The sequence below is a fragment of the Rhea americana genome, unplaced genomic scaffold, assembly GCF_003343005.1.
Source record: "Rhea americana isolate MKP2758 unplaced genomic scaffold, rheAme1 scaffold_81, whole genome shotgun sequence".
Lineage (NCBI taxonomy): Eukaryota > Metazoa > Chordata > Aves > Rheiformes > Rheidae > Rhea > Rhea americana.
The window spans coordinates 1,928,951-1,952,034 of NW_028186990.1; the positions used below are offsets into that span (position 1 = coordinate 1,928,951).

Genomic DNA, 23,084 nt, shown 5'->3' on the forward strand with positions numbered 1-23,084 from the left:
AAAGTCTTTAACAAGTGTGAAAACTCAGCGGCAGCTGCAAGAGCAATACTCGCTCTGAGAGGCCACCACAGCACTGATTGATAAGCAGCCCATCACCATGAAGCACTTCCCTGCCCTCCTTTGGCACCTACCTGGCCGCAGGACCCTGATTTCCAGCAGGTTGGAGGTCCTGTCCGCCAGCCGCGTCCAGCTACTGTTGTAGTTCTTCCGCCAGAGTTCAGCCACACACTGGTACTTGCCAGCCTCCGTGTCACTCGCCCTGCTGATGCTGAGACGCACGTTGTTGCTGGACTCTGCCTTTTCAATGGCAGTGCGTGTCCGGAAGCTGGCATACCTGTCCCCCCACTGGACACCACCATCGCGCGTGAAGGTGACCAGGTCATGGAACTCGGTGCTGCCAGCCGGCTGGAAACGCCACGTCACTGACACCGGCACCCATGATGGGTAGTGCGGCTTGATGATGCACTGCAGGTCGAATGACTCATTGTAGGTCACGCCAGGGGTGCGGGAAATAGCTGTGACAGCAAAACCAGCCTCTGCAGAAAGAAAGAAAAGGGCTTTGAGAGATACTTGCCTAACGAGGACCTGCTCTCTGCTGTTAATATGCAAAAGGTAGAGTGTTCTTATCCAGCCGTGGGTCTGGAATAATCAGCAGCTCATGTTGTGCTGGCTTCTCTCATTTGCAATCGCAAAGTGGCATGAACAGCAATGAGAAAAAAAAACCACACTTAGCTGCCTGCATAGTAGTGACCGTCTGAGTAAGCACTTGTTGCAGTGACAACAGGGACATGCTCGACTTCTGCGAGGAGGAGAGAGACCGCCTGAAACCCAGAGGGAGAGCAACCAATCTCAGTACTTTTGCATGCTGTCAAACCAGCCCATAAGGGAAGTTTGCAATGGGCACAGAACCATTGCAAGGCAAGATCTGACTCTGTAAAGGGAACAAGACTGATCACCCACAGCTCCTGGGATTCACAGTTGTCTCTTGGCCAAGGCATCCCTCTCCCTTCCCCACGCCATGTTTGCAGTTGGTCACAGGCAAAAGGTCAGGGAAGTAAGAGCAGCTTGCTTTCAGACTTTGGAGAGGTGGCAGTGGTTATGAAATCCCAGGATGGAGGCAATGTAAGTAAGAGAGAAGCTGGTTACTGGATTCTGTTCTTCATAGAGTGTATTTTTTTTGTTGTCTTTCAAATTACAGCTATGAGATAGCTTTATACAGCTATTATCATATATGCACAATTCCACAAGCTAGTCAACATATTTGTCCTCAACTACTCCCAATTTAATTTTTTGGTTTAGGAGAGTTTAAAACTAGCAGCCTATTAATAATTTGAAGACAATATATTCCTAGTTGACTATCTCAGATTTTGGGTCATAAGATTTTCATTTTGGGTAAGGGAATTTCCATCATTCATTTGTTTGCATTGCAGAAAAATAAGTCTTTTTTTCTGATTACTTAAATGCAGCCTGTTAATTTAGCAGGGACCTAATTTTCCATCAGCAACATCCACAAGAAAGATTTACTTCCTGGAAGTCTCCGCTGGGTATCTCAAGCGAGTTAAGAGCTCTCCTCCCTCTGCAGTGTTGACAATTCAGGCATCTGGTAAAGTTTTCATTGTAGCTCTGAGGGTGAAGTCCCCAGCCAGCACCCAGCAGGAACAGAAACGTTTTTTAGATCATCATGGAGCTTCAATCTATCATGGGCTCAAAATTATAGACTGAGAGGATTCTCCAGTCCCAGGAGATCAGCTGGGAGTTCAGCTGCAGCCTGTAGAGTCACTGCTGCCAAGCCCAACTGGCCACAGCACAGACACCACAATGTCAGCATGTTTCCAGCAAGTGCCTCTGCTGCCCTCATCACCCAAAGGCATCACCATGGCAGAGCTCTGGGATGTGTAATTACTGAGAAAACAGGCTAGTCTTTGGGATTAAAGCCTCTTGGAATATGTTCAGTGATTATCCAGCAGAGGAAAACAAGGCTAAGGAGGATGCCCACTGGAAGACTGCTACATCTCATCCCCACGTAAGCTGTCACATATTGACTCTGCAGCAGCTCTCCTGGCCAGGCCAATGTGTTTTGAGGCCCAGCACAGCAGAGATTTCTGGCCCTAGGAGGCTGATTCTCTTTCAAGGCCAGCTGAGCTTGTAGAGTTTTATCTCCAGTCAGTCTGGGCTTAAGAAAAGTACTTCTCTTGACTGTCATGCAAAAAACAAATCAATTCCTCAACTCAACAAACATTGTTCACGGCATTTGGGTGAACACATAAAAGCCGTTCTTCCTGAAGGACTTCGTATAAAAGGAGGGAAGCCATGCATGAAAGCAGGCAGATTTTTGTGCAAGACCTGCCTACAGCAACATGTCAAAATTCTCTCATCCAGCTGACCTCACTTCTACAGAGGCGAGCGCCTGACCCTCTTCCATCCCAACCATCCAGAGACTGAAACCCCTGATCTGCACTGAAGTTCCCAGCAGTTCAGGGACATCCGATTTCATCCAACAGCCAATCTCTCTTCTGGCTATTGCTTTAGAATCACAGTGTAGGAAGATTTATGGGTTCTAAAATAATCTGTGCTGGTTCAGCTAAAGAGTTTCTTATCCTGGCAGACTGGCAAACGATTAGATCTTAACTTGAAATGCGAGTATCACTTAAATTTGCTGCATTTCTTACTAGCACTTTCTGTAGCAATAAACCTCCCTTTTCCTTGGCATATTCTCTTTGAGTTTCTCAAAACACTTTACAAACATTAAGCAGAACAACAACAACAACAAAATCAGATTCAGCAGCAACAGCAATAAAAATCAACATTTTTTCCATAAAATTTCATGGAGCTACTTCAGTCTTTGATGGTTTCAGGAACAGGACCTAGGAAATTTCTTAGAACTTGACAGAATTTGTTTAACAACCAGAGATTTCTCAGGGACAAGGATTAGAGGGAGAGGGAAAACTAACTTTTAATGACATTTTCTGGAACTGCTGGGAAGTTCTGAACATCTTAACTTTCAGTAAGAGCGAAAGTGATGCATTTTAAAATTCTATCACTTAATTTACTGTTGTACTCTCTGTTCTATCCCCACTAACCTCCACAAATAGCAGAGTAAAGAGAATGGACACAGACTTATAGCAGGCTAAATGTCACCGACCTCAAGAGGAAAATGCTGTTCAAACTAGCTGAGAAGCTGCCTTTAATTTTTTACAAACTAAAGTTCCTGCTTGCTTTCAGAAGCTGTATAGCAATGATTTCTAGCTTTAGACAGTGCAGCCTCTGAAAGAAGGTCAAAAGTAGAGGGGAGGAAAGGATGAAAAAGCAAGATTTTAATCAGAATATGATATGACTTTAATATCTGGTCTCTCTGACATCTTGCCAAAGCTTAAGATTAATACTGCAGAGAACCAAAAAATCTATTTCAACTTTTTAACACTGAGCACCAATTCTTTACAGCTCTGGCATTCTGCAAGTGGCCTCACAGGAACAGTCATCAGTTCTTCAGTCTCCTGCAAAGTACTTTGGGAACCAGTGCAGGATTCAATATAGCCAGGCCTGAACTGGACCAAGCAATTCCTAGGCTTTGCAAATCCTCTAATGCCTTAACTGCCCTCTCTTACTTCAATATGGTTCACCATCAATATGGTGAAACAGAGGTGCTCTCTCTCAAAGAGAAGTACTGCAATGATCTTGACTTCTAGTTCAGCCTGGTCAGTGGACTATGGTGTAGTCTTGGGCCTCTTGCTCAAGGCCTCCTGTGCGGAGGCACTGAGGAGCCTCCCTGAACCACGGCTCCTGAGGGCTTCTCATGCTGTAGGATCTGCTCACAATTTCTGGCGGTCCCCATGTCTCATGAGTGGAGGTTTCGTTCTCCTGGACTAGCGAGTGGAGGTAAGGTTTACCTAGGGTCCACAAGGAAGCTTCAGTGCCCAAGGATTGCTGATGGAGTGCTACAATTCTACTTCCCACAGTCCATCTCCAGCACCACAGGTGACRTGGGGCCCTCTTTCAGTGGACCAGGAAGCATTACGCTGCCCTCTCGCCTGCTGGTTTCTGTCTTTGGAAGGATGTCCRAAACACTGCCCCTCTATTTAGCTATCCCCAATCTTGCTCACTTTATGGCCATGCCTCAGACTTGGCCTTCAAACGCAACAACGTACACAGTTGTTTTGCACCAACCTACCCRGGAACTGTGCACCAGGGTCTGGCTGCTGAGTGCCTACTTTTCACCAGCAAACACAGGAGAATCAAGAGCAGCAGGCATCTCCTGCACCTTGCCCTCGCCACGAGGCATTTGCAGGTGACACTCGGGGGACTGGSAGGCATGGGGAGCACGGCCCTGAGGCCCCCGCACCTCGAGTACTCACCCAGAGCAGTGACAGACACTGACGTGCCAGCATGCCGCTCCCCAACCATCTGCCATTCCCCATCCAGTGTCCGTGTCCACTCTGCCACTCGGCACTCATAGTGGCCCTCGTCTGCCTTGACACTGTTGAAGATCTCCAGGGTGAAGGCACCGGGCCGCACCTGCTCCATCTGGATGCCCCCGTAGCTGCTGCGCTCGGCATATGAAGGGCCTGGGTGCAGGGTGCCATCCCGATCCAGCCGTACAATTTCGCTGCGCCGGTTCTGCTTGTCCACTAGCTGCCAGGTGACTGAGAGGCGGCTTTGGGGCCCAAAGCCTGAGCGCACGTTGCAGCCAAAGCGCAAGCTCTCGCCCTCCAAGACATTGCTGGCATTGTTGGTTATTTCCAATGAGATGCTGGTCTCTAAGGAGAAAAACGCATACACACAGGGAAGATGATATACACTCGCCAATCCTCAGTCCACCAGAAGGACACTGACGTCCCGAGAGACTTCACCAGGTGCAGGAAACTGCCCACATATTTGGGTCCAGGCACATCTTAACTTTATGCGTGACCACATCCAAAAACAGCTTGTGGGCAGCGAGATGCTCCTGGTGACTTGCACACTTAAATCAGGTGCAGGCCAAAGCTTGCTCGCTCTCCCTATGGCTCATGAGACACGGACGCATCTTCTGGTTGCAGGTCCGGGACGGCATCTCAAAACACTTCAGGGGATTTGTGTTGCTACATGCACCACATGCAAGTGGCTCTGCCAAAAAGCCTTCCAACTCCCCGGGCTTTCCGGTTCATGTCATTCTGATTACCATCTTGCCACTTCCACTTCCTGCAACACCTTTTAGGAGAAGCTCTCACAAACTCCCATCACTATTAACACTAAGAGTTAGCTATAAATGTTTGGCATCATCAAAAAAAAAAAAGGTAGCTTGAGCTTCCCAGAGATGTTGAACTTTACAGCCGTTTTTTCAGAGATACTGAGTGCTGGTTACTCCTGTTGTCTTCCATCGGAGTTTTGGACACTTAGCACCCTTGAAAAATCATCACATTTGTTGCTAGAGCTGGTGACTTATGAAATTTCAGGAATGAAATCTGTCATAGTGGCTTTGCCTAGAAGTACTGCATTTCAGACAATTGTCCTGTGAAAAGATTTCTAACTGGAATAATTTTCAATGCCAAACAAACAAGACCCAACATTGGTAAAAGAAAAGAATTAGAATTTCTTTTGGAAAAATTAGAAGGAAAAAAGAGTTTGAGAAGAGGGCTGCATTTCCCTATAAAATAAAAAAATAGGATGCAAACACTACACAAAACCCTCTCTCAGCTACTCCTTTGTTCAGTCAAAACCCACTGCTAGGGTAAGTTGGACAACACTTCCACGGTTTGCCATGTCATGTCTACTTGAGTTTGAGAGTGAGACAAAGGAGGAATGAGTCAGCGGACCCTTTCCTCCCACGCTCTTATTTCTGTATTTACAGTGTTTGTCTGACAAACATAAAAGGCATTCAGATGAGACACTAATGGGGTTGTTTTCACCAGATCTGGCAGACAAACAGTAACCAAAAGAGACATCTATGCTGAAGAGCAAACCTGGGCTTGAGGAGCATGTGACCCATGGTTTCTCCTAGCATAGGGCACAACCCAGCAATTGCAGAAGAACAGTCTTGCAAGACGCCTGAACGACAGCCACCAAGACCTCTCCAGGAACCTGGCAACTCTCAAGCCACAGACAAGCAGGATTTCCCATTAAGACTGCAGAATACTTCGGAGTTCCCAGCTCCCTGCAGAGCAAGCTGAGGAGAGAGTGTGATAAAACAACCAGAGGCTGTCACATGCACTTTCCACTCAAAGCAAAACTGCCAGCTTGGGGCAACTATCAAGGTGTGGGCATGTTTCCCATTTATGAACCTAAACAGCACATATCCCTCTTTATCCACTGTCTTCTTCCCCTCAAAAAAAAAATCTTGTTAGTTGGGATTTTAAGCCTCCACAGCATATAAATCTTATCCTCCCTTCTCCCCCTGCTAAAGTCTGGGCCAGGTACATCAAGGTCTCACAAGCCAGCCGCCACGCACAGAAAGGGCCCTTGGCAATGGCCCCTTGGCRGCGTGGGCATATCTCTACTTACTGAGCGGCAGGACAGTGATGGGTATGTTCTTCGGCCGCTTGCTCTCCTTGTCAATGAAGTCCCCTGTCACAGTCTTCTCCCGCTCAGTCACCCGGCAGTTGTACTTGCCGCTGTCCTCAAGGCGGAGGCGGTAGATCTTCAGCACAAAAACATTGTCACTTTCTTTGGCTACCTTGAGCTGGCCCAGGGCTTCACGCTGGGCAAACTCATTGTTGAGCACTGGCACAGCGTTGGGGCCCAGGCTGGCAATGAGGGAACTGTTGAAGGCCCACGAGATGGAGAAGTAGCGGTCAGGGACGTTCTGTGCCTCCAGGATACACCGGAACTCCACTGGCTCACCCACGGTGTACATCCGCTTCTCCGTCTCCAGACGAACACTGAACTCCTTGTCTAGGGAGAGACAAACCAGTGCATATCAGCACAGCCAAAGCATACCTGGAGGGCCAGCACATCTCATGTGAGGGCCAGCAACTAACACCACACTTTCCACAACTCTGCTATATTTACAGCTTGCCRTTGTGTTTCTCCCCTCTCCCTGTGCGATCAACATCCCTTGAACACATGAATATGCAGGTGGAGGGGTCAGGGGCTTACTTTTGCTGTGAGAGCTGAGTCCACCTGTGGCACAGGAGAGGCAGCTTGCTGCTCAGTGTGGAAAAGCTGCAATGCCTCCCCACCCAAAGGGGAAGGGAAGAACTGCTCATTTTCCCCCAGCCTATACTAGTAAGGAGCAGCTCTGCTGTGACCACAGCAGAAGAGCACTCTAATGAGGGCTCTGACTAATGCAGTCCTCTGAAGCAGCTGCCAGCCCACTGAGACAAGGCACTGGGCACCAACGGGCTCAGCACAGTGCAGGTGACAGAGCTTGGCAGCCCTGGCTCCTGGCCCCACAGAAAACACTGGTGCTTATTCTGCCATGCTTCCCACAAGGGTCAAGTCACCAACCACTCACCAGCAGAGTGGCTACCCCTTTTCTAACTGCTTTTAGCTGAGGATCCAGTGGCATTGCAGGATGGTGACCAGGAGCCTTGTCTTACTCATACTCTGACCACCTGACTAGCCAGGAGAGGCTGGGACTTCGGGGATATTAGAGAGGAAGAAAAAGATCAGCTGGATCTTTTAGCAGAAACCTGCAGTGTCGGCTGGGAGGAGGATTTTGACTTGCAAAAGGGTCTCACACAATGAGTAAGTGTTTGCTGAATTTTTTAGTTTTATTTTCTGCCTGTGTCACTGAGTCTCCTCACTTTTCAAAACTCTCGTTGCCTGTGCCAGGACCAAGCACTTAAGATGCAAGTTTTGTCTCCTGTTTCAGCTTCTGATCTTTGGTCGTGTCAGGAGAAAGGGCAGAGCCACTTGCTGCCACCCAAATTGCCTTGCTGGCCCCAGCTGCTGCTGGTTGCTCTTCATCTGCAGCTTCCCTGTTCTCAGGTAGCCCACAGGCCAACAAAGGATGGCTTCGTGCAGAGCGCCTTCCACCCCGGCCTTGGCTAGCAGCCTCCCTGGCAGGGTACAAGGCAGACAACGGAGCCTGGCACGGGGCAGCTGCAGGCACTTCCTAGGAACATGCAGAGCACCTATCAGTATGGCCAGGCATCTTTATGGGGGGCCCTTCACCTCTGCAAAATGTGGCTTTGTCCTGCCCTGACTCCAGAAGGGACAGAACCAGGGTGAAGGGGGACATTGCTAGTGCAGATCCTCATCTCATCAGTGAGAGGCACACAGCTGTGGGCCAGGGAAGTGAGACATTTTAATAAGCCATATAGAGTGAAGGGAGCCTAGCCCGTGCCCTTCCAGGTAACTGGCAGTGAGGGACCTCAGAAACCCTCCTAGGAGCGGTTGCCTTCCAGGGTGTACCCAAGGTCAGCAGACCACAAACACCCAGAGTCTACAGCGAACCATAGTCTGAAGCTGCCCAGTCCCAGACCAGACCCAGCTTCCCCCAGTGTTGCATTAAGCATGCAGGACTACGTAACAGGAACATAATCTGACCCACGGGATTTCTGTACCTGGTCTTGCAGTCTTATTTACTTTGCTGAATATCAGCGCACAGACTAGCAGCAAGGTAATGTGATATGCATCACTTACCGCTCCGGTCAGCACCCAAGCCTCCCAATAAAAGGTATTGCACACAGTCCCCTTCTCCACTTTCTCACAACAGCATTGTTTGGCTTCTCCCACCACCCAGATGAGCAAGAAAGAACAGAGAAGGCACTAACCAGTGGCTTGGATGTTGACGATGGTGCCCTGAGAGCGCTTGCGGGTCATGGCGTACCAAGACTTGTCCGGGTCCTGGATCCACTCAGCCGCCTCGCAGTAAAATTCACCTTGATCTGATGGGTGGAGGTTGTAGATCGTGAGCTTAGAGGTGGTCTCTCCCACTTTGTCCAAGCGAACATCTCCTGTGGCCTGCCGCTGGGCATAGGTGCTCCCGGCCCGCAGGACAAAATCACGGCTGAGGGAGATCACTTCCACGGGTGGCTCACTGCCTCGCTGCCGATACCAGGCGATGGAGACATGGCTGTGCTGGGCTGTGCTCTTGGACACTTCACACTTGAGCTCCAGGGAGTCGCGCTCCACCTTGTTCAGCGTCTGTGGTATGGCAGTCACACGCAGCGAGTCGGGGATGACTGCAGCAAAAGGGGCCGGGGGGGGGGGGGGGGGGGCAGAAACACCGGTTTTGAGTTAGTAACTTCAAAATGCTGAGCCCAGGGAGTGACTAAAGCCTAGATATGTAGAAAGCAAGGCGGGGGAGAGGTTTCTCTTAACTATTGCAATCAATAAGTCAAAGAACTGCAAAGCCCTGTTAGGTCACATCTAGCCCCAAATAAAAAGAGAATCATCCCCAAAATCTTGGGAGAGAAAGACTGTTACTAACAGTATATGTTCCAGTGCTTAGCTTATATTTCTGCTCAGTAGTCCCAGCTACCGCACAGTTTTTCATCACTCTGCAAAGGTTACTACTGCACAGCTTAATGCATTCACTTCCTACTAAGTTTGGGGAAGATGATGCGTGGGCTCACCTTCAGGTTTGCCTCCCCTTCTTTCTGTGCCATTGCTCTGTCATATGCCCCTAGACTACGCTTAATAACCTCCCCTCCTTCYTCCTCATGTCTTGCTAGCTCTGCTAGCCCTGACTTGGGTCTTCAGCCCCTTAGTTACTGTTTGGCCAAGCTAAACATACTTAGTTCCTTTAATCTGCCCTCATAAAGAAGTCATGAAATCCAATTCCTCTTTCCTTATTTATTTCTTTTCACAATTTAATGACCCCCTTGGGCAAAACTATGGGGTTTCTGCATTCAGGGGGAACTGGCTCCTTGAGGGAAGCAATGCAATTGCAAAATGTCCAGTGCTTGTTCCTGGGATGCAGACACATCAAGACATTTGGTAATAAAACTGCTGGCTACATTTCAAGTTGATTAACCAGTGGAAAGGAAGTAAATGCCACGAACCCAGTATGAGCACAGGGCACACTGGGGGAAAAACTCTTGCAGTGAAGTCACAGGGGCAAACAACCGATTTTCTGAGGAGGGCAGAAGGCAGGACACAGCACAGGCRTCGGAGCACCACGTCAGCCAGAAAGCCCTCTCGCTCCCTTGGACGGATGCCTCCGGAGGCTCACCCTCCCCTCTGCCACGTTGCACCCAGGGCAGTTTCAGAGTTGGGCACATCAGTATGAGCTGAAACGCGCTGGGATTAATGAATCCTCCTCCACCAGCATGCCACACTGGTGCTGGCACGGTTGAGGTCCTGTCTGTCCAGATTTGTGGGCAGTAACATCCAGAAGAGAAGGGGACAGATGACTGGCTGCAAGCAATCCTCCACCCCTGCAGCTCAACCAGATGGGACCAAGAGYCAGAGCTCTCAAAATCCCAACAGGTATTTTCTGGAAAGTCAGAGCTTTCTCCCTGCCTCCTCTACGTTTTTACAAATTTACAAAGATTTCCAAAGAGCAAACAGCTACTAAAATCAGGAGGGGAAAAAAAAAAACCAAAATTGCAGCAGCATGTGTTTGCAAGTACAGTACCTTAATTTTAGCAAGAGGTTCTATCACAATTTGACAGACTTTCTTAAAAAGAAAAAAAATGTTTCTAAACTTTGTTGTCTCAACAATATCACACTGAAAAGAATAACGTAAAACTCCTCCCCATGTCCGTACACAAGGCAGACAAGGCGGCATCACTGAATTTGTTAATGCCCATAGTGCCACCATGTACTGACAGAATATAATTAACATATCTCTGCATTGACAACACTGAAAGACTTGACAAAATTAGTTAAGTTGCCAGAAGTTTCATCTGTTTCATTCAGGCACTGTAACAAAAAATGATGAGTTGCAGTAAAGGCAACACTGGAATTATTTACAGCAGAAAAGTTAAAACAGAAGAGGGGAAAGAAAAACACCATGCGATGAAGGAAATGAGAGGGAAATCTTCCCTCATCCAGCCTAGATGGGGACGTTCGCTTTTACCAAGAGTTCACTACCCAGGGAATTTACTGCCACAAGCAGGGAAAGTACGTGGTAAGAACCATTTACATAGCAGTCATCGCCCCTGGTCTGGGCAGCCATCTCTCCCTCTTTGCTCCCTTCCCCTCATCCTCCTCGCCCTGCCGCCTTGCTCGCTGCCCACCAGCTAACAACCTTGGGTCGATCTTCCAGACCTCATTGTGCCCATCGGGAGCCCGTCCCGCTTTGCATTTCTTCCTTCCCTCTGGCTCGAAAGCGGTGGCAACAGCCAGCAACTAAACCTCCTGCCTCACAACTCCTGCATGATGAGATTTAAATTTCTCATTTAAAACCTCTCTGCATAATTTCCAGAGCAGTGCAGCTCCACTCTCTCTGCCCTCCAGCCACGGTCTCTTAAACCTTTTTCTCATATTATTTAAATGAATTAAATCTGATCTCCATCTTGCTCGAGTTACTTTMCTGACGAGCTGCTTCAAAGGCAGAGCTCCCTATACCAATGTCCGTACAACTTACGGGGTGAAAACAGCTATAAGAAAAAGTACAAGGATGATTCCCTTCTGCCAGTCAGAGATGCAGTCCCAGTCCCCAGTACCTCAACACCTCTCCCTCCCTCAGTTCCATGCTCTACAGAGATGTGCCCATCCTCCTTCCCCAGTCTGGGAGCTCTGCATAACCCYCAACACCCTATCTTGCAGTCTTTGTTTTTTGGGTAAAAAAATTGAACCATATCCTCCCAAGCAGATGAATCAGTAAGACTTTTTTCAGGTTATATGCAGGCTTGAGGCAGTGGTTTTGAATTGGTTTGGTGTGGGATTACATTTAGCAGGTCACTGTCATAACAAGAAGGACTAGAGACCCACTCTCTAAATGAAAGCCCAATTTGTGAAAGTCCACTTTCTGTAGGATGAGATGTCACGAGGGACAGATAAGTGCTTTGAGTTGGCTGGACCAGGGGGAAGGCTCTGTGTTCAACACCATTGCTCTCACGCTTGGCCAGCGATGCACAAGCAACTTTTTTAGTTATACTGCAAGATGTGTCTGGCRTATCAGGTTGGGGGAAGGGGGAAAGGAGAAAGGGGAAAACGCTGCTCTGAAAGTACATGTGGAACCACATCACACCTCATTTCAGGAACCTGAGGACCATTTCATTTTGAATGCTCTGGAATATCTGGGGCTCTTACAGAGCCATCTGAAGTCAGTCTGGTCTCACGCATCAGCTGAGCTCCCTGACTGCTTTGCAGTGTAGCGCCTTTACCAACAAGAAGGCTATAGGKATGAGCACAGAAAGCTGGAACAGGTTAGGCCCGTAGGTCACAGAAAGAAAAATAAGCAGGGAACTCTGCAAAGGTACTTTACAGAGCATGACATCACACGTCCAAAGAGAAACTTCTCTCAAGYCAGCTGTCAAGCTCAGGTTTCAAGGATGTCAGTTCACATATCCAGCCTCGTAGACCTGAGTAACTTCCCCGCAGAGTTTACCTGGGTACCCCAGCTCCACTGCCCACCAGTATGCTGCAAAGCCATATCCCAATGACAGCACTTGTCTGACAGCTGTGCACTCTCCAGACTTGCTAGGGCTTCAGGGGGCCTCGCCATAAGGCCCACGCTGCTGCAAGCTAAGCGTTGCAGCAGAAAGTGTGCGTGCTTATTCATGGAAGCAGGGGAGGCCCYGGTGCCTTTTCAGCTCAGAAATCCTGCATCTCTGATGTGAGGACATCAGTCTGCGAGAAAAACTCACTGGAACCTCAGCTTCCAGCTCACATAAACTGAGCTCAAATTGAAAGCAATGGTAAATATAGAAGAGAGTTGTTATTGTATGAACTGGAGCTTGGCAACACTTGAATAAGAACTTAGACAGATGCTGCAAGACACATCCTTTGGCTTGTTTTTTTTCTCTCCCAGCTACTGCTTGCTTCTCCTCCCATTTGAACGTGCAGTTTAGGCAGCCCATCTTGTGTGATCTCCAATATCCAGCCTTGCCTCCTCCTCCTCCCAACCCAAGTCCATCCCTGCGGCCACCTTGCCCAGCCCTGCAGCTCTTGGGCCACCCAGCTGTGTCTGCACAGCTCGCCGTTGCCACTAGTTTGGTGGTGGTTAGCCAAGCAGTGGGAAAGCGCTCACCTGGAGCAAACCTACTCACTACTGCCATTCTTGAGCCCGTTTCCCGATACTGGCCAGAACGGACAGCATCAAGCCTTTACTTACATCACTTTAAAAGCAGCAAGAAATATGGCACTTCCTACTAGTCCTCAGCCATGAGCTGCTGCAGAGGCCACGAGGATAGGAACTCAGAGGTGGGTGGGCTGCAGCGCACAAACTACCCAAGTTGTGAGAGCTCTTGAAATAATAAATGTAAGAATTGTTGCCACTAGAGGGTGTCAGGGATCTAGCTAGGGAGGCACCCAGTGCCCTCCTGCAAGGAGGAGGAGGAGGAGGAGGAGGAAGAGAAGGAAGAGGTCTCTCCCAAGAGACTGGTCCCAAGGTGCACACCGTCCTAAGGAAGCCTATGCACACAGCTCCAGTCACATCTGCTTCAAAAACACACCTCAGTAAAGCACAAGTGATGAGCATGTTGTGAGCAACATTGAGTACCAACAGATGGGGAAATCAGGTATTTGCTTTCAGGTAAGGAATTGGCTGAAGGTCTCCCAGGAAAAAGTGGGGAATGAAACCTGGAGTTGCCAGCTCTGGACTTGGTGTGCATYAAGGCTCTCCACTGAGCTGCCTGTATCCAGAGGGCCTGGCTGCAAGCTGCCTCACGCAGACAAATGCCAGACCAAGGGTGCCCCTCACTTTGCACATGCTGTCTCTGATTTGTTCCTGGGTATCCAAAATCCCTATGACACCTCAGCAACAGGTAATCAAAAGTCTCATATGATGGACATAAATGAGAGAGCTACCAACATTTTCATCTGCTTCCAAGTCTGGGACACTGTTTGCCCCATTTAATGATGCATGTGTGGTGACAGAGCTGGGAGCCAAAGGCAGGAAGGCTCTCTAGCTAAAGTCTGTAAAATAGTGCTGTAAAAATCACTTATTGCGACTGTAGCCTTACTCTGTAGGCAAGCCAAATTATATAGACTACCCAGCACAGCAGGGCCATCTCAGGGCCACTCTGCAACAAGAAAACCCACCAGTCTCTACTTCTCTTGTGATTCCTTATTCCCTTTATCCTCCAACACACTTCAGAGAAACTGTACAGTGTTATCCTATGTCCCCAGCTACATACCTCATACGGTCTGGATAGAGCTAAGTTTGCCAGGCATCAAGTGTGAACTATTTAGGAAGAACAAATACACGCACTCCCTGTACCCAGGGAGTTGCTTTCTGCTGAGAAACACTGCTCAGATTTTAAAGGGAATTAATGTGAGAGTTATGTTTCCATCTGCCCCATGACATCTTGTTGCCCCGCAGGGATCCCAGCACAGTGCCACCAACCTCCTTCCCTGATCCCTCTGGTTGTTCTTGCAAGACAAGAACAAGCTGCTCAAGACCGCCAGTTCAGAGAAAGCACTGGCAGACACTGAATGACACCACTAACAGGAATGCAGGCAGGAGTGCCAGGCACAGGGATTTAACATTTCATTATTATCCTCTGCAATCTGCTATCCCTTCTGTGATCACCAGCACTGTCCCAGAGGGCACCACCGTGGGAGCCTCGCTACACCACATTACCCCTTACCAGAGTCATGGCATCTGCACCCATATCTCCTTAATACTAGCAATCCCCTTTGCCATCAAAGCAAAAGAGGTTTCATTTGTCTCTAGTGCAGAAAATCAAGCACCCAGTTTTACTGGAGCCAGGCAAGACACTGTCATTGCCTTGCAACAGCCAGAAGTACTGTGAGAGGAAAGAAGGRGAATCTGTCATCAGTCTTCCCTGATGCAACAGGAACAACTGGAAAGGACCTGCCGCCTCCCAGCCACAGCAAGCTTTCAGGAAGCCACATTCCTGTCCCTCCTCGATGCCGCTACCTATTTCCATTCCTGACAGGATCCAAAGACATGTGCATGCATGTCGCAAGAGGAAAAGGTGGTGTTAAGGAAGGAAAGATATCCAGATTAGCAACGTAATCCTCTCAGACTGCATGCCTAGCAATTAGCTGTACACACCGATCCATACCTGCTGCAGCACACTGGACACCACTCCTCCTACCTAGTCAATCAGAAGATGGCCTAATGTCTCCAGCACAGAGAAAAACRCTTGCTGTGTAAGTGACAAAGACCCCCAAATGTCACCTCTGCAAGCAGACAACACTGAGATGATGATGCTGGTAACGCCCCTCCCTTGCCTTAATTTCAAATCTCAGCTAAAAACTCACAGGTCACATGGGTAAAAAAGAACAGGAATAAACAAAAAGTTTTGTTCCTGCTGCTACTTAAAAGTTTCATGCACCGCCCAAAGTCCTATCTGTGACCAGAATTTGTGGGGGAGCAGGGGAGAGGGAGATTACTGAGCTATCCTAAAATTGTAAAATGAAAGGTTAACTGAAGAAGCGGAGAGAGAATTATGAGGATCAGGTTTCACATGCAAACTCTGTTATAGATGCGGAGTTGACCACCTTGACTCCTGACTGCTCTAGAGTACACCAAGCCCATCGAACATCCAGCGGCTGRCAGATGCTGGAGGACAGAGAAGATGCCTGCTCTGCCTCAACCAGTGCTAGTTACCTTTACTGCGCAGGTGTGCTCAGAGAAGCAGTGTAGCTGGACAGGGATGCTTGCTGAAGCAGCCAGCCCTCACTGAAGCTGAAYCATTGCAAAAAGACCCACCTCCAGGAGCCAGCAAGACTTGCCTGTTACAGTCCTTGCAAAGTGCTTTACGAGCTTTTACTGGGAAGCGGAAAGTATTCACCTTACATGTTGTTCCAGGAGCCTTTGCTCAGACCCACAGAAATGTTTTTGAACAAACTGCAAGACACACAACTTGCAAACATGCATGCTAGACTCTTAAAGTGGAGAATTAGACAAAAGTCATGGTGAAAAAGCAGCATGACTTTGCAGTAAGGATTCCAGTCACTGCAGCAGGGAGGAGGAAAATGCTCCCCAGATCCGTACCGGTATTAACAGGATGCCGAGAGAACAGTATTTTTACGTGAGTTAATAGGCCACAGTTGTAACAGTTCTTCTGAGTGGCAGCTCTGTGCTGTGCAGTTTGGAGACATGATGCATCTTTGGCAAGGCTAACTATGAATATGCTTTTTGTCTCAGCATCTCCTTTTTCCAAGTAGTACAGAGCCCAGAGAGCTGAAGCCTGGTTGGCAAAGGGAAATGCATGTACYTAGCACACGGATTCTCCCAGATTAGTGCTGGTCTGGAGAGCGGTGGGGTCCCTGACCTAACTTCCAGCAGGCCACAGCAGGAGGGTTAAAGAGGAATATCTACCAGCCCCAGAGATATACTTGCTACTGGGGGCCGTGTGGGGTGTCTTCCCCTCTGGAAAGTGCACGGAGCGCCTAAAAAATGGTCTCTGTGAACTTTCTCTCTTCTTTTCACCACCTATCAACATGTAAGTGGCTTCTGATACTGCAAGGAAAATTTAAAACAAGTGTAAATAATCTGKTTAGTTTGAGAATTACTTTGCTTCAGTAAAGCCCAATCCACACTGTTCCACCTGGGAAATAAGGAGGTTAAGATATTTTCAGATGAAAGGTAGCTGAAAGAGAGGAATAAAATAAYATAAAATAAAAAGGTAAAAAAAATGCAGCTTTTTAAAAGGGTAGCTTATTACTAATTCAGYTGCCAGTAAAAGGCAACAGGGGAACCGAAGAGTTAAATAAGATGGCATAGCAGTTGTTTCACAGCAGTAGCAATAAATCCTCAGATTACAATAGCATCCTTGTTTGTACATTAACGACTGGTTGGAATGATTATGTCGATAGAAATGCATCTCTCAAAGTAACCGGATGAGTTCAAACAGCCAGTAAGAAAGGGCACAGGAAAAAAAAAACATATATATATATAAATAATGTAAAAGAAAGGGAGAAAAAAAAAAGAGAGAATTGGATAAAAGATATGTAAATTGGAAATTAGGTCAGCTTTCCGACTCGGGGCCTGAAGTCCTTGCACGCTGCAGAATCCGTTAGTCACACATCCGACCCGCTCCGCACGCTCGTTAGGGATGATTACTTACGCTCCCTGGTGTGCAACACGAGAGGATCCCGTGGCGGCGCAGCCTGCTCCGGCTCCAGCGGTGCCTGGCGAGGAGGGGAGGCTCCCTGCCGAAGGCGCCCCCGCGTCCTGCCCCGGCTGCCTGCTTTCGGGAGGCACCCGCCTGCCCCGCTGCGGGGTTGGGGCACTCGCAGCACCCCCAGGGCTACGCAGCCAGCAAGGCTCGACCGAGAAACCAGCCAGGAGCCCGGGGCTCACAGGCAACGAGAACGGACTCATGCAGCCCTGACGCTGCCTCCAGCTCCCGCTGTCCTCGAYAGACCCAGAGGAGCTACAGCTTTCCCAGGGGCTTGCAGATGACCAAGGGCTTCAGTTTCATGAGAAACGGTATCTGCTCTCCCTTTTGCACCAGGGGACTTGGGGGCTCCTGYCTGCCCCTTGAGCGCAGCACACTTCAGGGCGCTCCCCTGAGCCTCCTCTCACTGATGAGCAGCAGCTGCTCCTTTGTTTTTCTGCACCTCTTTTCTCCACTATTTCTAACGTAACATGGCGGGCGCCTGGGAGAAGTAGCGTTTATGCCTCCCTCCTCAGTTTCGCTACACCCTACCATCTCTCTCGTGCCCCTCTGCTCTCAGCTGAGAGGCAAGCTCCCTTTCTAACAAGCTCCCTTTTTTTTTTCTCCACCCACCCAGTCCCAATGTACCCCAAGGAGCATCTGGTTATTAGGACAGCTAATTTAGGTAGAGAAGTTGAAATGACCTCATTAGAAAAGAGAAACCAGAAAGGGGCGGTATGTGAAAGGAGAAGGAAGCACCCAGCAGAGAGAGTCATCATTTGTTCGTTAAGCAAAAATTAGCCGGAGCATGGGTGAAGTGAATAGCACTGAAAGTGTCCACTGACTTACAGGCTGCCCGAAGGGCAGGGATGCTCAGGAAACAGAGGTGCCCCCAGAGCACAGAGACCCAGGTGCGTGGTGTGGGCAGAGAGAACAGGCTCTCCATCTCCCAGCAGCAGGAGGGACAAAACCCCTTACCATCTACCCCCGCCACACACACACACTCTTTTGCAACCCTGCTCTGAGTCAGGTGCTCTCCAGAAGGACAGACAGACAAGCCAGCCTGCAGGCCTTCAACACGCAGAGTGGTAAAAAGGTGCCCTGTGATGGCAGCGATGCCACCCAAAGGAAAATGACAGGGTTAGGGGTGGCACAGCCAAATGAAGAGTCTTACAGGCTGTCCACGTAAGAAGTCTCCTGGCAGATGGTCTCTTCTGTTGAATGATGATACCCCTCTCTGCAACAGGGAAGCTTGTGATTTATGACAGCTTGGATTTCCCTGCTCTGTTCCCCAACACCTTAAAAGATGCAATTTCTCTTTATATTTGGTATGTGTGCTCTATGGTTACAACAGATGGTATGAAACACTCGGCTCTCTTACAGGCCAGGACCCAAAYCAGAACCAGAGGGAATTCAGGCACGCTGCGGTAGCAGCCTACTCCCACCACTTTGCCAACGGGAAGGCTTGCACATCACCCTCCGCCTGGGCTGTCCCCGGCYGTGGGGTCTCTGCCTCCACCTCAGTTGTTGAACGAAATGCAGCTCCAGCACCGCATCACAGACCACTGGCCCCAGCCATCCGCCCACTCCCTGGCACGGCTCCAGCCCATGCAGACGAGCTCTCCCCAAGATGTGGTCCAGGAGAAGGTGTTTGGGAAAGGCAGCACCAGGCTGCAAACTGCCCTGGACAACAYTGTGCATTTGGCTGCCCACCTGTGGAGGTGGTAACCTCCAGCAATGAGCCCAGGTGAGTCAGCCCACAATCCTCTCTCTCTCCCCAGCAGCTCTTGCTGGCTCTCCCTCCCTCTTTTGCACGCTGACCTCTGTAAGGGTTTAGCGCTCCCCCAATGCCAAGCCAGAGAGCTCCGAGCYGGCTCCCATAACTTAATACAAGCTCCTGAGGGAGCCTGTACCCTCTACATGGGTAGAACACATTAGCACGCACCTTTTTCACCAAGGGTTAAGCTGATGTGTTTTACTTAGCTCACAAGTGTTGTTAAGAGCATGAATATGGGAATCTACAATGGCTCAGCAGGCACAGGGCAACCTGTTAAGCCACCATCTTCCCGAGCCCTCAAGCATCAGCCAGGGAAAGTAAGAAATACCCAGCCAACGCAGAGCCAGGTAGCTGACATGACTTTTGCTAACTTCTCTGAAGCTGCGTACACAATACTGTCTTAATGTTTTATATCTCTGAAGCTGAAATTAAGAAATTATAGACATGGGAAGCTTACAAATCCTCTTTTCTGCAATTTTTAAAAAGCCTTATTTCATGTAACCTTGCATACTCAGGCAGGCAATACAAACAACTGAATAGGGAGAGCATCATACAGTATCATTTCAAAACAATAAAAATGCAGCTCAGACCACATTCCCAGTAGGCTATAATATTGTTTGTGGGGTTTTTTAGTGTTTTCAGGTGGGTCACCCTTCTCAAAAATCATTTTTTAGAGGAGGATTCTCTTCTACTTCAGTTATAAAACTAAGAGTAGTATCAACGCTGCAGAAAACAGCAGAGCTGTTTTCAGAGATTAACATTTGTGTTTCAAGAGGCCAGCAGAGAACACAGAAGGTCAAGATGAGCCTGTGAAAGATAAGTTTCCCTCATTTATATAATAATGAATGTTCTGAGACCTTTTAAGTTCCTTCCTCCCATCTGCCAAGTGCTTTCTGGGATCTCTCCTGCCCCAAGTATTGCAAAGCACAAAGCTAGAATTTCCAAATGATCCCTTCTGGCCAGTAAATCTTTACGGTCAGCAGCAGTGATTTCTTTTTGCCTCTGGTGGAAGATAACACAGGCTTAAGACATACTCAGTAGAGGATTCCTGTGAGTGGCATTTTTTAAACTAAGGAAACTTGCGGCTTCCCAATTGTCATCAGGGTCCTTGTGCTAAACGCAGCTACTGCGACACAGTCCAACATAGAGTAACTAGAGAGGAGGCACTGACAGCAGCTCGAGTGCACCTTGTATCATACACAAGTCAGTGGCTGAGCTGGGAACCAGTGCATGGCTCCAGAGCCAGCATTTTGCAGGTGCATGGCTCCAGAGCCAGCATACCCTGATGCATCCATCCCCTCCAAAAACTGAACACACAAGAACAGAGTAGTTCAGCCCTCACAAGATTGAGACCATCTCTTCAGAAGCAAAGCACCCAAGGAAACTCAGAATTAGGCTCTATTTTATACTTTAGCCCTTAATTCCCATTCAATTGAGGTCTGGATCTTAAGTTTCCATGGGAAGACAAAGTTAAATTGTTGCATCAACAGGGAAGAGACCAGAACCAAATCTTCACRTGTTTATCTGAGAAGATTACTGAGAAACAGATGGTGATAAATAGGTAGTTAACAAAGTTTTGAAATCTAAGAACAAAAAAATCCCCCATACAATCTAAGAAAGTGGAAATCTGCTCTTCCTCTAACAGTTGTGTTTAAAGTATAGAAACTGTTTATAACATATACCTCTTCACCAGACAGAAAACTGTCTTCTGAGTCATAGTCAGTGTGAGCCGAAGGGAGCTGGAATGAAGGAAGCTGGAATGAAGGATATTGCTTCTTGAGACTTACAAGTTACCTTCTTCCAGCAAAGTTTTGGCAGCTCAAAGCTGCTGTTTTGAAGCTGGCATCCCTGTGATGACTGAAAGGCAGGATTTGGCAACTCCCTGCTCCTGAAGGACAGAATTTGAGTTCTCCCAACCATGAGGAACACCTGCTCTCCTCCTGTGTTAGACACAGTGGAAAGCAGAATTGTGACAAGCAATGCAAATTCAGGCAAATAGTTGACTAAATTCTGCCAGATCAACGTAGCATGGATAAATGAAGGTAACATCCAGTTTTGCAAATCCATTTTCATAATGAATTTCTTTCTATTGTAGTTCTTCTTATGCATCTGACTATGACAACYTCTCTTCTTAAAGCTTCTTACAGTTTGGATGGTGATGATTTGGAGGACAGAAGGTAAGAAAAGGAAGAGGGGAGTTCACCTACAAAGTGCTGTGCTTAGAAGTGTTTTTCAGAGGCTGTAGAGTGGTCTGGTCTTGCTTCACTGTAACAGTCAGCTAGTCTGGAAAACCTAGTATGGCATGCACAACCAGTTCCTTTTCTCCATGAGTATACTTGGCACCTTTTATGTTGAAGGATTTTATATATGCAGTTATCTTCGTATTCACCAATCTAGACACCTCAAAGCACACCATGTCCCTCCACTCTCCCCCTTCCCTCAAACCKCCCTCTCTCAGACCTTCATTAACCTCTCTGGTTATCATCCCAAGGACAGATGGCCACCATCAAGTTTCTCCCTCTGCAAAGGGGCACTGTCTGCAAGATTCAAGCAGCACTCCTCCACGCAACTACAGAAGGGGGCATCACTTTTCCCTACAAACCATGCTTTGTTTGAAGGAGACAAAGAAGACAATAGGGCTTCTCCAGGCAGCAGAGAGAGCTATGAGCAAGGATCGGTCAAAGGAAATGATGATGAYTCTCCACCACAATGCTCTGGGCTGCTTTGGCAAGGCTGGTGAAGAAACCCTTTTGCTCACCACTTCTAAAGCAGAGCTCCTAAACCAGACATGGAGGCAGAAAGGACTCACTCAATAGTTAATTCCTGTCTTAGAAATTATATGCTTGATGTTTTTGTGGCTTGTGGTAACTCAMTTCATAGAGATCAAAGCTCCTGAACCCTCTCTTCTGTGAACTTCCTCCAGACTCGTGGCACAGGCTAGCAGCAAAGCTCTCCTTGTAGCTACATCCTGCTGTAGCCCTTGAACCCTTGATACAGGGAGGCAGGAATGAGGGGGTGCAACAACAGTATTGAGGAGCAGCCTTCTTCACTCTTCCCTGGCACCGACTTCTTCACATAACTACAACAAACTTGCACTCACCACGGTTAAATGCTGAACCGCAGCATCAGTTTCAGAAAGAGAGCRACACTTTCTCCAACTTTGTTGCCACTAGATGCTTGTCTGCCTCCTCCCAGTCACAGAACCCCGCTCATCAAGCAGTCCTAGTGAGGAGAGGAATCTGCAGAAAGACTCTCAGAGCCCTCWGGAGAGACGTGCACCACTGCCACTTACAGATGGACAGAAAAGCTTTGCAGCTTGCAAAATACAGATGGGCCTTCTAGTGTTCCAGGTTTTCCATGACTTCCTCAATTGTGCTTTGCAGTACAGAAGCAGTGGGTATTTTAAACTAAGTATTCAGGAAATAAATCCCACATTCAAACACACCAACAAAAAGATGCTTTTGGTGCATATACCAGAAACCCAAAAGTTCAAACTATCAAAAGTAATCCATTAAAACAAGCTCAAAACAACAAAGAAAAATCAAGAATAAGCTAAGAAAGAGGAAGTTTCTACAATGTCTCCAGTCCAGGATCAATATCACTGACTCCTGCAGGATCCTGGATTTTATTTATAGCACTTCCAGCTTTCTACTTGTAAAGCTTCTGAGCAAGAGCCAAGCACAGCTGATACACTGCTGTCCCCAGGTCTCCAGACAGCTTCAGTTTTCTAGGCAGTGCTTGTTTTGCCATTGCACCAGAGAGCAAAAGGCTCTGAGAGCTGCCCACTTCCCAGCTGCTATTCACTACCCTGTAGGTAAACAGCAAAATGGCCAGCATGGGGCATTTCACTTGCCTTGCAAGTGCTTCTTGAGCGTGATCCCAGAGAAGGCAAGCTCTAGAGCTTAACTGGCTATGACAGCAAGAGAGACATGTCCCGAGACAGCAGCAGATACTCTGTTTGTTACCATGCATTCAGCAGGCTGGGGAAAGCAGTGTGTAACCGAAGTATCTCCAACTTGTATCAGCCTGAAGACTCCTGAATGGAAGGTGGGAGAGAGAAATTCTCCTCAGCATTTACAGTAACAGGGGACCTCCAAATGTACTAGACTCCTATTAAAGGCAAATACGGGAGTAAAAACCAAAGATAATGGAGTTAGATTGCTGACATGATGAGAGACTGCAGGAAGGGCTTCTCACTAGAG

At 48.2% G+C, this 23,084-nt stretch overlaps 1 protein-coding gene across 2 annotated transcripts in view; it reads right to left on the reverse strand.

The window, feature by feature from the left end:
• Window positions 1-23,084, reverse strand: part of IGSF3 (immunoglobulin superfamily member 3) — a 109,224-nt gene that overhangs the window by 28,930 nt on the left and 57,210 nt on the right. The window contains exons 3-6 of one of the 2 annotated variants that reach the window (XM_085323060.1): window positions 8,691-9,101; window positions 6,475-6,864; window positions 4,353-4,754; window positions 132-536 (exon numbers count right to left, since the gene is read on the reverse strand). In XM_085323060.1, coding sequence (XP_085179186.1) covers window positions 132-536; window positions 4,353-4,754; window positions 6,475-6,864; window positions 8,691-9,101 — 1,608 coding nt within the window. The remainder of the gene's footprint in view (window positions 1-131; window positions 537-4,352; window positions 4,755-6,474; window positions 6,865-8,690; window positions 9,102-23,084) is intronic. The other variant, XM_085323061.1, reaches the window with a different exon arrangement.